Genomic DNA, 12129 nt, shown 5'->3' on the forward strand with positions numbered 1-12129 from the left:
AGAAACCATTTTTGTAGGATTATTTGAATTGAATTATTTAAAAACAATCCTTTGTAACGAATGTCTCCATTGCCACTAATGAATTTTAATGCATCCTTGTTAAATAGAAGTATTCATTTCTTTCTTTTCTTTTTTTTTTTTTTTTAATGACCCAAACATTTGCACTTCAGTGAATGTTCCCTTTAGAAAAGATTTTCACATGTGCTTTCAGACTTTTGGAGCCCACTGTAGGCTATGTGTAATACTAAACCATGTATGTTTGCCAAATGATTTTAACAACCGCTCCAAAAAATGCTGCACTTAAGTTTCTTTATTCCAGACATTTCATAAATCAATGGTCACGCATTTCCTGTTAACACATAGGTGGCTTTTATTAGCTCAGCTTACAGGGTCCAGGGAGCTCCACAGTGTGCTGAGGCAATCAAAGCACAGTCCTGTGTAAATAGTATACTGTGCATCACTGAATGAAAAGCCAATGACCAGTAACTATGTACAGATCAACTTGAGACAGTAGTATTTCAGTGTAATATTAAATTCTTATTACAATACCTGATAACTTACCATTACAGTCTTCAATCTTTAATGGCATAGTTAGGAGCTCCACAGTAGCACTCAAACAAATTCTCATTAATGCTTAGAAACAACTGCTACATTTATTTGATCCAGTACACAAACGATGAGCAACAGTTCCAACCACAAGGATAAAGGAAAGGCAAGAACAAGGGGATCAACTGTACTGTAAAGGCAGGCTTGGCATTGGGACCACAGGAAGTCTTTTGTTTCAGTAATGGTAACTGAAGCTGAACTGGCTTTGAGAGTCTGGCTTAAAGAATACAGCAATCTGAGTCGTCCTTCTTTTCCCGGCGCCTCTGTCCTCCGTGCTGAGACGCGGCCTGACCTCGCATCTGCAGGGATATGAAGAAAGTACACATTTAGAGATCAATTTCACTACTGCAGAAACCTTTAACAGAGCGGGTAAAAGTTTAAAAAAGGGCATATGCAATATAACTGTTAGTTTTTAAAAGAATAGCTCTCCAAAAGGGATTTTTAAACTCTCTCATGTAGAACCAGTGGAAGATAGTTTCCACCATGGAATAAAAATCGAATCTCAAAATTCTGACTTTTTGACATCTCACGATGTTTTGTTTTACTTCTCAGAATCCAGAGTTTGCATTCTATTCATTTGCCTTTTATTTTTTTTTTAAGAATTCTGAGTTTACATCTAATTCGTTTTACGTTTCTGCCACAGGGCAACTTTTTATCTCACAATTATTTTTTAATAGTTTTTTCTCTATATCTTTTCTCATAATTGCAGGAACAAAAGACAAAATAAGATATAAACTTGTGAGAAAAAAAGTCTGAATCATAAAATAAAAATTCATTTAAGTCAACTTAAGTTACCCCATCATGATGGTTCATAGAAAATCCTTTAAAATGTCATAAAAACTAATACAAGTTTGTAACAACATGAAGATGAGTAAATGACGACAGAATCTTTTTTTTTTTTTGGGGGGGTGAACGGGTTTTAGGCTTCATAAGCTTTCATAAGATTTTTTATAATATAAGAACAATTTCTGAAGAATCATCTGACTCTGAAGCCATCACAGGAATTAATGGCATTTTAAAATATTAAAAAACATTTATTTCACATTTATTTTTACTGTGTATTGATCAAATAAATGCTGCCTTGGTAAACATAAGAGACTTATTTAAACAATCTTTGAACAGGAGTGTACTTTGAGACAAGTATGTGTAAATCATTCAAGAATCTACTCTTATGTAAACCACTGCTCATCCAACAATTTACACTCACTCAGACACTCATTCTGCCAGGGTTTCATGAATAAGGCCAGTTTAATCTCAAAGAATGCTTCCCTAAAGTTTCATGTACAAGAATTCCCTTCTGAAGGGCAGACAGGAAGTACCTGTCCTGCTGAGGGCTGCTGCTGTTGTGTTTGTGGCTGCTGGTACTCCTCCTGCTGTAGCTGTCTGGCCAGCTCAAGATCACTCATGGGTCCAGGAGCGTCACCCTGCCGCTGCTGCAGAGACATCGCCACCAGGTAGTCCTGGATAACACATTCAAACATTCACTGAGTCAATCTCAAGCCAGTGTTGGTGTGTATGTCAACATAAAACTAATTCTCAATGCAATTCTACTTCTGAGTGAAATAATGTAGCATTCTTTTTTGCACTGGGATCTCAAGGAGGTGCTACATGTTAGGCTTTGATATTATTGGGTACTTTTATACCTACATGATAGCAAAAAGAAAGGCAAATCTTAATCACCTGGTCGATCTGCATTTGCTGCTGTTGTGCAGAGGGCTGGCTGGCTCCTGTGGGTTTCTGGGAAGGGTGACACAATCTGAAGTCCGAGTCACAGAAATTCCCATCGCCCTCCACATTATGGAGACTCTCCCACACTACGCTCTCCTCCTGCAGGAAACCCTGATCTGTGACCAGCAGGTAAAGGTGACCCTGCAATAAGATGTTGAAGAATGTTGGTAACAGTTGACAGTAGCCATTGACTTCCAACTTATTTTGTTTATTTTTTTTTACTATGAAAGTCAATTGTTGCAGTTTAGTTGCCAGCATTGTCCAAAATATCTTCTTTTGTGTCCCGCAGCTGAAAGAAATCCATATAGTAACAGTTTTCTTACATGTTATGTTTAAATATGCAAATAAGGCATAATCTAATTAAATATGCACTTAAAAAATTGTCCAGTACAAATATCAGACGATTCATTTTGTTCAGGGCCGGCCCGCGGCATAGGCGGAGGCAAATGCTAAGGGCGCCACTCATCCATAGGGGCGCCAGAATGAGTGAACGAGTGAATTTTTTATTTTTATTTTTACATATTTTTTTTTTATAATGGGCTACTATTTAAAAACCATTAATTCGAAATACTACCAAATAAAGCAAAAAAAAAAAAAAAAAAAAAAAAGTCCGGCTCTTCAATCTTCCCCCGCCCATCGAGTGCTTGAAGTGCGTCAGAAACAGAGCGCGCGCACGATCAGTTGTTGTTGGTAATTTGTTGTGTAGCGTGCCCGACGCCGCATCCGATCCAATGTAGACAGCACTGCTTTTGTTAACACACAGCTCGTAGAAACGGGCCTGGCAGCTCGCGCCAGTTCTAGACACGGTGAAAGTTTCCTGATTGTGACGGAAGGCCGAATTTACATGATACATTATAAATGAGCATAGTCTGCGATAGATACAGTGCCAAAAAGAAGAGAAGAGGATAAAGACAGAGGTAAAGAGATGTAGTGAAATAACAATTTATTGCATAGGAGTAAGATACTATAATTTCATGGCAGTTATTTTTACCTTAAACTTAGCAGTTGTTCTGAGTTCTGAGTCCCCAGACTGTGATTTTGTACAATCATGTCAGTTTTAAGACGCATTTTTCTTTTCTTTTCTTTTAAGATCACTTTTTTTTATTAATGTTTTACTCTACAGTTTTGCAGTTTTGGGGGGATACAGTACAGGCCAAAAGTTTGGAAACAATGCTATTTTTAATGTTTTTGAAAGAAGTTTCTTCTGCTCATCAAGCCTGCATTTATTTGATCAAAAATACAGAAAAAATTTAATATTGTGATATATTATTTCAATTTAAAATTATTTGTTTTCAATTTATTATACTTTAAATTATCATTTATTTCTGTGATGCAAATTTTTTTCAGCATCATTACTCCATTCTTCAGTGTCACATGTGACATCCAGTCTATCACATGATCATTTAGAAATCATTCTAATATGATGATTTATTATGAGTGTTGGAAACAGTTCTGCTGTAATGTGTGTGTGTGTGTGTGTATATATATATATATATATATATGCTAAATCATGAACACAATGACAGGGTGAAATGGGCTGTGATGCATGGGGCGCCAGGTAAAATCTTGCCTAGGGCAGCAAATTGGTCAGGGCCGGCCCTGATTTTGTTAGTATATTAGACTCAAAGTTTTGAATAGAGGGGCTCTATAAATCAGCAACGGACAGAAAAAAATATTTTTTACATATTTTTGAGGCATAAAATGTTAAAATCGTTTTTTGGTGGGTTTAAAGCCTCTTGACGTCGCTGGGGTTGTTATAATCAGCTTAGCTGCTATGGAGAGTGTTGGTGTGGGAAGACTGATAAACACCTTGTGCTTTATCATAGTGCTGAAGTGGTTGTTCCTGAAAAACCCAGACAGTTCGCCCTCCTTGGCTGTCGTGTTGAGCTCACACAGGCCGTGATACGACAGCTGGGTTGCTGTGGACTCCAAAAACTGCTCTGCTATCAAACCTTTAAACAAACAGACATTAAGACTTACCTTCAGCTTTAATACAATGGAGCCCACACAATATCTGAGCCATTCATGTATAAGAAATAACATCAAATGTACCTTCGCTGACTTGACTGCTATCTGTCGAGTGCTTGAACTCTATGATCTTCTCCACCAGTTGGTTGTAGCTGAGTTTGCCCACTGCAGACACCACCTCAGGACTCTGGAGAAGAATAGAGCACTTATACTGTTGTTTGGATTTACCGAATTCATACATTAGAGCCATTTTCTGCTGATGTACCTGTGGGTCAACAAGCCAGCCGTGGTAGAGCGGGATGTCAAGCAGATCAAAGACGATGCATTCAGGCGTGTACTCGAAATCGGACACACCTGTGAAACGCACATTAACGTCGAGGCCCGTGGAAAACTTCGGCAGCACAGCCATCGCGTCGCTCATGTTCTGTGAAGGGAATGAAAAATACTGCATAATATAAAGGCTTCTGAGGTAAACAGCACACCAGTACATGGTGCTCTTTCAGGGTCAATTATCACGGTTATGTTACTGACCTCGGCATGTGAGATCTTGAGATTTCTGGGTCAAGTGGAGCAATATTTACCACAAAACAAAGCTAACCTATTAAGCTGAAATCATGTAGACTGCATTTTAAAAATGCCATAAATTAATAAATGCGTTACAGTTTATATTTTTGGGGTCAGTTTCTTCAGAAACCATTATAACATGCTGATTTGGTGGTCAAGAAACATTTTCTATTGTTAATATACAAAACAGTTGTGCTGCTTACAACTTTTGTGGAAACTATCATAATTTTTCTGGATTATTTGATGAATAGATATTTCAAAAGAAAAGCTTTTATTTGAAATATTTTGTAGAAATATTAATGCATTTATCACTGTTGACAAATTAATGACATCCTTGCTGAATAAAAGTAACTAATTTCTTATTTTTTTATGTTTTAATAATCCTTGATTATATCTATTTCCAGTTCTCAACACAAGCCATGTCTATGTCTATGTTCAGAAAAAATATATAATCTAAAATATTCCAAAATAAATCATGTATACATATTTCATTTATATTATCTGCGTACACACAAGCCATTTAAATAATAAAAATGATAATTATATAAAAATGTAAATATATCTTGCATGAGCTTTTGTTCTTCTATTGAATCCATCTAATTTTCAATCATGAGCAAAAACAAACAGCAACAGCACATGAACAAAAGGAGGCTTTCATTTGTGCAACCATAAGCACAAACACACGTTAATTGTTGGAATTGTTGGGGCTCACAAGCTTTCATTCATAGATTGAATGCCCATTCACAATATCTGATTGTATATGTCTTTTAGTTCAGAGGTTTCCAAAACAGCTCTCTGCTTAACATCTTAATAATATTTACTAGACACATGCTGAAGATCTGTGCAGAGCTGAGCCTGTTACACTTGTTCTCCCACACAATCTACCTGCTGGAAATTGAGCTCCATCCCCTCTGCTCTCTCCCGCGGTTTGATGGACAGCACACATTCACCTGGAACAAGAATAGAATCAGACTTAAGCACTTTAAGTGAATTCTCATCTTTGGGTGAACTATTACTTTAAACATCTGGACTAGTAATGATTCAAACCCATCGAGGTGTCCGAAAGTATTGCCATTGTGTCCTTGAGCAAGGTGCTTAACCTTAACCCTAAAAGCATCTTCTAATTTACTACTTAAACAAAGAGCAGGGACATAGGTATAATCCGTGATCGGGGTGCCATTAGTGGCACTGAAACTAAAACTTCTTCTCAAGTCACACTAGCCATCTGTTTCCAACCATAAAGTTGACTGTGGTACATCACTAGAGCTCCTTAACTTATCAGAGTCCATTACCAGGAAAGATGTGCTGTGACTCTTTGTGTTTTAATATAATTTGATATAACATATTGAAACAGATACAGCATGTCCAGTGCTGGAAAACATCGTACCAAGGTGAGCCATCAGCTCTTCAGTGGTGATCACTTCCGTCTGAGCCGGTAACTTCACCTGAAGAATAGACATAAGAGTTCATACGGTTCTTATTTTACACACATGTAATTACCTAAAGTACACCCACATGAAATTCACAAACTGCTTTTAGTCATGGCACACCCTCCTCTACATTTTTTGTCTTCTATTTTCCTGAATGTGTTATCAGTGTTTTACCAAAAGCTGAAATCGTGTTTATACAGTAACACACAGGAACAGATAAGAAGAGTCACGAGTCTATTACTAGGTCACTGAAAAGTCAGTTTATTCAGCTAAATACTGCCATTATTGATTACAATGGATTTTCTATATTTGTATATGCACTACAGTTCGAAAGTCTGGGGTCGGTAAGATTTTGTAATGTTTTTAAGTAAGCCTCACCAAGGCCATTTTATAAAAAATACAACAAAACAGTATTATTGTGAAATATTATTACAATTTAAAATAACTACTTTATATTTTAATATATTTTAAAATCAAAATGTAGCTGAATTTTCACCATCATTATTCCAGTCTTCAGGGTTGCTTGTCTTGTTTTTTGTTCAGTAATTTTGTCAGATGACTTTAAAAAAAGTTTCTTTCACATCATTAAAGCAAACAGTGTGCAAGTTCTAAGCAGAAGTTTAATATTTATTTGGGTTTGTACAAACAGTTTAAGTGATGTGTGCTTGCCTTAGTAAACATCACACATGATGTACTTGTTTTTAACCATGTGTTTGTACTATGACAAGCAGGTAATGCTGCAAGGCTTACCTTCCACCGCAACAACAGGATGTTCATGATGGCAATCAGGGGGCAGGGCCCGTTCTCGCTCTGTGTGATAATAGCAGTCTTCTTCTCTTTCCAGGTAATCCACTTGACAAAATAATATGCCGGCATGCTAGGCTCTGATGCCCTTGTAGCCCCTTCACAGGCCCCTCTGCTCCCTTGAGAGGGGACTTGGTTGCCATCCTCAGCAGATTTGGATGAAATCAAAGGTCTATCAGGAGGAATCCCATTAGTCTCCTCGGAGAACTCCAGACTGGCCACAGAGAAAGTGGGCGTCACCTCTGATTGGCTGGGCGTGTAGGATTGGCTATTGATGATCTCAGATTCAGCGGTTTTGTCTTGGCTTTTACTGGTAGAAGACAGAGTTGCGTTAACTCCATCTTCAAGAGAAGCTGTGGTTGTTAGAGGATTTTTGCATGTGTTAATGTCATCTTTTATAAGGTGTGAACTACTCCTGGAGGATTCCTCAGCGTTGCTGACACCCTCTTTTTGGCTGACTTTTTTATCCTGTGGTTTAGCAGCATCAAAGTCCTCTTTTTTGGTTGTGTTTAACTGCTGTCCCTCAGAAATGCCTATAATCTCACCATCAACGGTGTCTGGGCAGGAATCTGCCATGACCTGACAGGTGAGATTAAGTGCTTATAATTAACAGAGCCAATTAAACTTGGGTGGAAAGCCGATAAAAAAATGAATTAAAAAAATCTGGTAGTGACTGTTCTTTTCTCCAGAATGTTATTTTTGCTTACTTCATATTTCTTTGTTTTAGTTTTTGGACCCACGTTTCTGCCCGTGTCAGTCTTTTAAAAGCAATCGCTTACACCAAAAAGCCAGATAATTACATCAATTCCTTCTTAAGTTAAACCTTGGTACTTTCTTGCTTTCACGCCACATCCATCACCAGTATGCAGAGGAGGAAACGGTTAAAGTGGCCGTTTTTCAGCACACCTCTGCCTAGTCGTGTTGTTTCTGAGTTGCCTAAATCTGGGAACCGCTGAGTCACAGGGAGGCTTTCTGTGGATGCACATAAAGCATGTCAGCATTCACAAACTGTACATGTGCAAAAATACGAGCTTCAGAGTTACTATAATTTGTTCGACAAAACTATTTCATGCATAATAATTAGAAATGCTGGAAAACCCTTAGGGTTCGTTTTCACATGATCACTGAAGGGTGATGCTCTGAAGGTTAAGAAGGTTTTTATGACCTCATATTTAGAATTTCCCAAACTCTAAAACAAACAGAAAGAAATTTAGATAAGATTCACTTACTAAACTGAAAAGTGAAATTGAGCGATTGTTTTTTTTTTTTTTTACAAAAAACACTGCAGATGAGTTTGTTAATAAAAAACTGTCTACACAAGGATTGTGTGTTTTCAGAACAACAAGGTATTTATTTCCCAATCTATTAGCAAAAAAAACAACAACTTCAACTTAGTACAGTCTGAGAACTCATTAACATATCAATGCATGCTTACAATCTTGATAAGAGTAACTTAAGTAGTTTACTCCACATTACTTACAACAGCAGCAGCACAAATTTACCATCTCGTCCTTTCTCCGGGTCTTTAAAAACCTTCTTCTTTACCTCTAAAACATAGATTGTAAAATACAGTAATCCAGTGAAGGCGTCTGACTGAAATCTACAGTTTCTTCTGTCTACCCGTCCGGCTGATACAGCGCCTTTCTTTTACTGTCTGTGTACAGCGCACGTCACTCCAGACTCTTTCCGTAATCTTGTTTTTGCCTGTCTCACTTCCGGTGCCTGTGTTTGTAAACAGTGACGTCAAGTCGGAAGCTCATTTACTCTTTGTAACTATATCACTACGATATTTTTTATACTGTGCAAAGTGTCATGTTAGGTCATAATGACAACAATGTTGCGGTAAAATATTTTTTAATATATTAAAGCCATAAATGTATGGGATTTTAATTATTATCAGTTATCTAGTGGCATCTCGTGGTGGGAGGATGGAAGTGCATGTTCGAGTGGTGAGTAAATAATAAAAGATCTTTTTTTTTCTTTCCCGATATATAACGATACCTGCAATGCAATTGAGTAATCTTGCAAAACACACCAATAAACACACTTTATTCCATAACCTTTTAGATTTCAGAAGTACCATATTACCCTTATTTTTTATTTCACTGACTGCTTTGCAGCTAGCACACTGTAGGGTACAACGATGTACTACATTTAGTAAATGTTTAACTCTACCTCTTAAACTGCATTGATTATGTTTTTGTATTACTGTAAATATCTGTTTGCACACTGTAAATGTCTATCGTGATTTTAATATTAATATATTGAAAGATTTACAGTCTGCGTCTCTGGTGTTCACTAAATGATAGTAAATATTCACATTCTAAAACTGTGCTTTTTATTATGCTGAAATTATCAATAAATTTCCGTATTGCGTGCATTGGAAAGATGGGTCAATCTACCTGATGGACGGTAAACTCAGCCAATCAACAAGCAGCACTAACATCACACAACAGACGACTCCACATGCAAAAACAATTGGTCGTTAACAAATGCAAACGCGGACCACAAAACTACTAACATACACCCATAAATGCAGTAACTAGTTTTTGCTTTTTATTAGAACAGCAGATCAGCCACGCCCACTTTACGCTAATTATGCACCTGATCCCCTTCAGTCACGCACAGAAGGTGGGCGGGACTAATATAAATCTCTGGTGATGTTGGGTGCGGCTGGTCCATGCTGAGCAGCCGGCGATAAGATCGAGACCAAATAGAGAGCGTCTTCTATTCTTACTGCAAACCAGCTTGGAATTCAAAGAGAGAGAACCTGATTACATACTAAGGGTATGATTTTTTTTTCTTTTCTTTTTGTCCCCCACTTGTTTGAGCAATATTTTTGTTTTAATTCCTTGCATTACAAATTATTTTGGTGTTCCATCACATATGCATGATGTCCAGTCTGACTAAATTAATATGATCTCATTTGTCAGCTAAAAATAAGATAACATCTTTTACAAGTAAATGTTTTTGCTTCAGCCCTATTTATTAAGGTTAGTTGCTTGTAATCCGTTCTTACCCTGATTTGCTCTTGCGCTCTCTCTTCTTACTACTGTACTGAAGCATCCCTGAAATGCTTTGTCATGAGATGCGCCATCACTATTTTTGGGGCTCTCTTTTAATAGATGTGCACGTGAGATGCTACTGCTCCTACTGAAAAGAAAAACGAAAAAGAAAAACCTTGCATGTTATTTCTGATGGTCATTTAATTTAAGGACCTCATCCACCGATTGTCTCTCAAATTTGGGCGTGTACAGCCGCTGCATTGTGTAATGTGTGATCACATCTAAATCACGCAACGACGCGACGGGATCGTGTACAATTAAAGTGGCTTCATCCTAATCATTAGCTTTCATGTGTTTTTAAAACTGCAGCTTCCAAATGATCTCTTCTTTGTAGCGAAAAGATTATGCTGCTTTGTTCTTATTCCTAAGGTATTAAATCTCGCATCTAATTATAATATATTAATATATAATTAGATGGCAGAAGTGTGGACACCATCATGTCGTTCATTCTTCTGCATATTTACTGTTTTTGTTGCCACAACAGTTTTATTATTACATTATATATTATTATTATTACAGCCTTCCTTTAACACGGATATTAAAGTTATTTGCACATGTGAGCTGCTTACATTCTATTGTCAGGTCATAAATCTTGCACCTGTAAGATCTTAAATCATTCATCTCATTGTAGTATATTAATATAATTAGATGATCATATAGACATTTTTGAACATGATATTTAAGTTTTTTGTTATCACTGTTTTATTATTTCTTCATCATTTTGATAAGTTGTTGTTTTTACCAGTAGTACATTTATACTATATTTCTCCTTTGACGTGTAGGTGTGAAACTTATTTTTACATGTAAATTGTTTGCATTAAATTGTTATAACTTATTATTTTTTTAAATAATAATACATTTTATAATAACAAGTAATACATTATATAATTGAAATATTAGTTTATACTTAATATAGTCATTCTATTTATTATTTTATATTATATTTTCGCCTTTGGCCTGCATATGAAAGTTGTTTTACAGATTGCTCACAAATTGCTCAAGTTTCCCTGAAAATAGCAGGTGACTGAAAATAGCTCATCAGGAGTGGGATCACTTGGGTTTCTAAATAGAAAGCAATGTATTATGTGAAACAAGTTAGTTCAGATATCACCTTTATTATATAATTTATGATTCAAATAGATATCTGCTTGTCAACGGTGCAGTGCTGATCTTTCAAAACTCTTCTTAATGCACAGATCAAAATGCTAGACACAACCAGCAGCCAGTTCAACTCCTTCCTGTTTTGGAGGCAGCCCATCCCATTGCTGGACCTGTCAGAGCTGGAAGACATTGGCATTTCTAATGCCAAGTCCAAAGAATGGAAGTCAACCAAGAGCTCCCAAAAACCCCTGGGACAGGAGGAAGAAGAGGATTTAGAGCTATTAAAGTACTCCTCCTTCAACTACTGGAAAGAGCCCATCCCTAGTATCGATACCTTGGATTTCTGCCTGCTGTTATAAGACTCTGCGACACAATTCTCAGTTCCCAATCAAAATCTGTGTTTAAAGCTACAGTGGTTACACCGATTATCTACTTCGATCTGATTTTAATGTATACAAGAGTCATATATCCTGCCTTTCTTGTTAAACCATGTCAGTAAACTGTGATAACAGAGTTCTTGTTTGATTAATCAGTAGGGCATTACTGAATATGGATGTGTTGGTATATTATTGCCCTGTAAACTATAAATGTGACCGCTCAGTTGGCCATCAAATAAGATTTCCAGATTCTAATCCACCAAATTCACTTCAAGGCAAGGGGATTCAAAACAAATAAGAAATCTAAAACTGTATAATATTATTGTCACATTATTTGTAATATTAATTCATACAGTAATTTTTACGGTAGTTTAAACTGGAGTCTCACTTAAAAGTATTGAATCGATTTGTCCATGTTTAAATGCACTGCCCCCCCCCCCCCCCCGTAATGTTTGATGACAAATGTCATACGCCAATTAAAGTGAG

The 12129-nt window shown here is 36.8% G+C and overlaps 2 protein-coding genes across 6 annotated transcripts; one reads left to right on the top strand and one right to left on the bottom strand.

Moving 5' to 3' along the window:
• Positions 1 to 292: 292 nt before the first annotated feature.
• LOC127935288 (ubiquitin carboxyl-terminal hydrolase MINDY-1) lies at positions 293 to 8803 on the bottom strand. 5 transcript variants are annotated; one of them, XM_052533018.1, is made up of 11 exons: positions 8603 to 8803; positions 8218 to 8289; positions 7047 to 8072; positions 6254 to 6311; positions 5752 to 5816; positions 4568 to 4747; positions 4387 to 4489; positions 4144 to 4286; positions 2287 to 2475; positions 1926 to 2066; positions 293 to 905 (listed from the first exon to the last, which is right to left on the bottom strand). In XM_052533018.1, exons 3-11 carry the CDS (start codon positions 7674 to 7676, stop codon positions 825 to 827), a joined length of 1590 nt encoding a protein of 529 aa, XP_052388978.1. In that variant the 5' UTR covers positions 7677 to 8072; positions 8218 to 8289; positions 8603 to 8803; the 3' UTR covers positions 293 to 824. The 5 variants fall into 5 exon arrangements, with proteins under 5 accessions (XP_052388978.1, XP_052388975.1, XP_052388980.1 ...); XM_052533015.1 differs by having other exon boundaries at positions 8581 to 8803; XM_052533020.1 differs by having other exon boundaries at positions 4568 to 4726; positions 8581 to 8801.
• A 919-nt stretch (positions 8804 to 9722) lies between these two features.
• LOC127935079 (protein AF1q) lies at positions 9723 to 11779 on the top strand. The gene is made up of 2 exons (XM_052532671.1): positions 9723 to 9887; positions 11362 to 11779. The coding sequence occupies exon 2, from the start codon at positions 11368 to 11370 to the stop codon at positions 11623 to 11625; it is 258 nt and encodes an 85-aa protein (XP_052388631.1). The 5' UTR covers positions 9723 to 9887; positions 11362 to 11367; the 3' UTR covers positions 11626 to 11779.
• Positions 11780 to 12129: the final 350 nt, after the last annotated feature.

Source organism: Carassius gibelio, chromosome A19 (genome assembly GCF_023724105.1).
Source record: "Carassius gibelio isolate Cgi1373 ecotype wild population from Czech Republic chromosome A19, carGib1.2-hapl.c, whole genome shotgun sequence".
NCBI lineage: Eukaryota > Metazoa > Chordata > Actinopteri > Cypriniformes > Cyprinidae > Carassius > Carassius gibelio.

Coding starts and splice junctions, on each gene's coding strand:
- LOC127935288 (XM_052533019.1), bottom strand. CDS start 7,676: ATGGCAGATTCCTGCCCAGACACCGTTGATGGTGAGATTATAGGCATT. Junction 5,817..6,253: donor AGAGCTGATGGCTCACCTTG/GTACGATGTTTT, acceptor TTCTTGTTCCAG/GTGAATGTGTGCTGTCCATC. Junction 4,287..4,386: donor TAGCAGTCAAGTCAGCGAAG/GTACATTTGATG, acceptor GTTTGTTTAAAG/GTTTGATAGCAGAGCAGTTT.
- LOC127935079 (XM_052532671.1), top strand. CDS start 11,368: ATGCTAGACACAACCAGCAGCCAGTTCAACTCCTTCCTGTTTTGGAGG.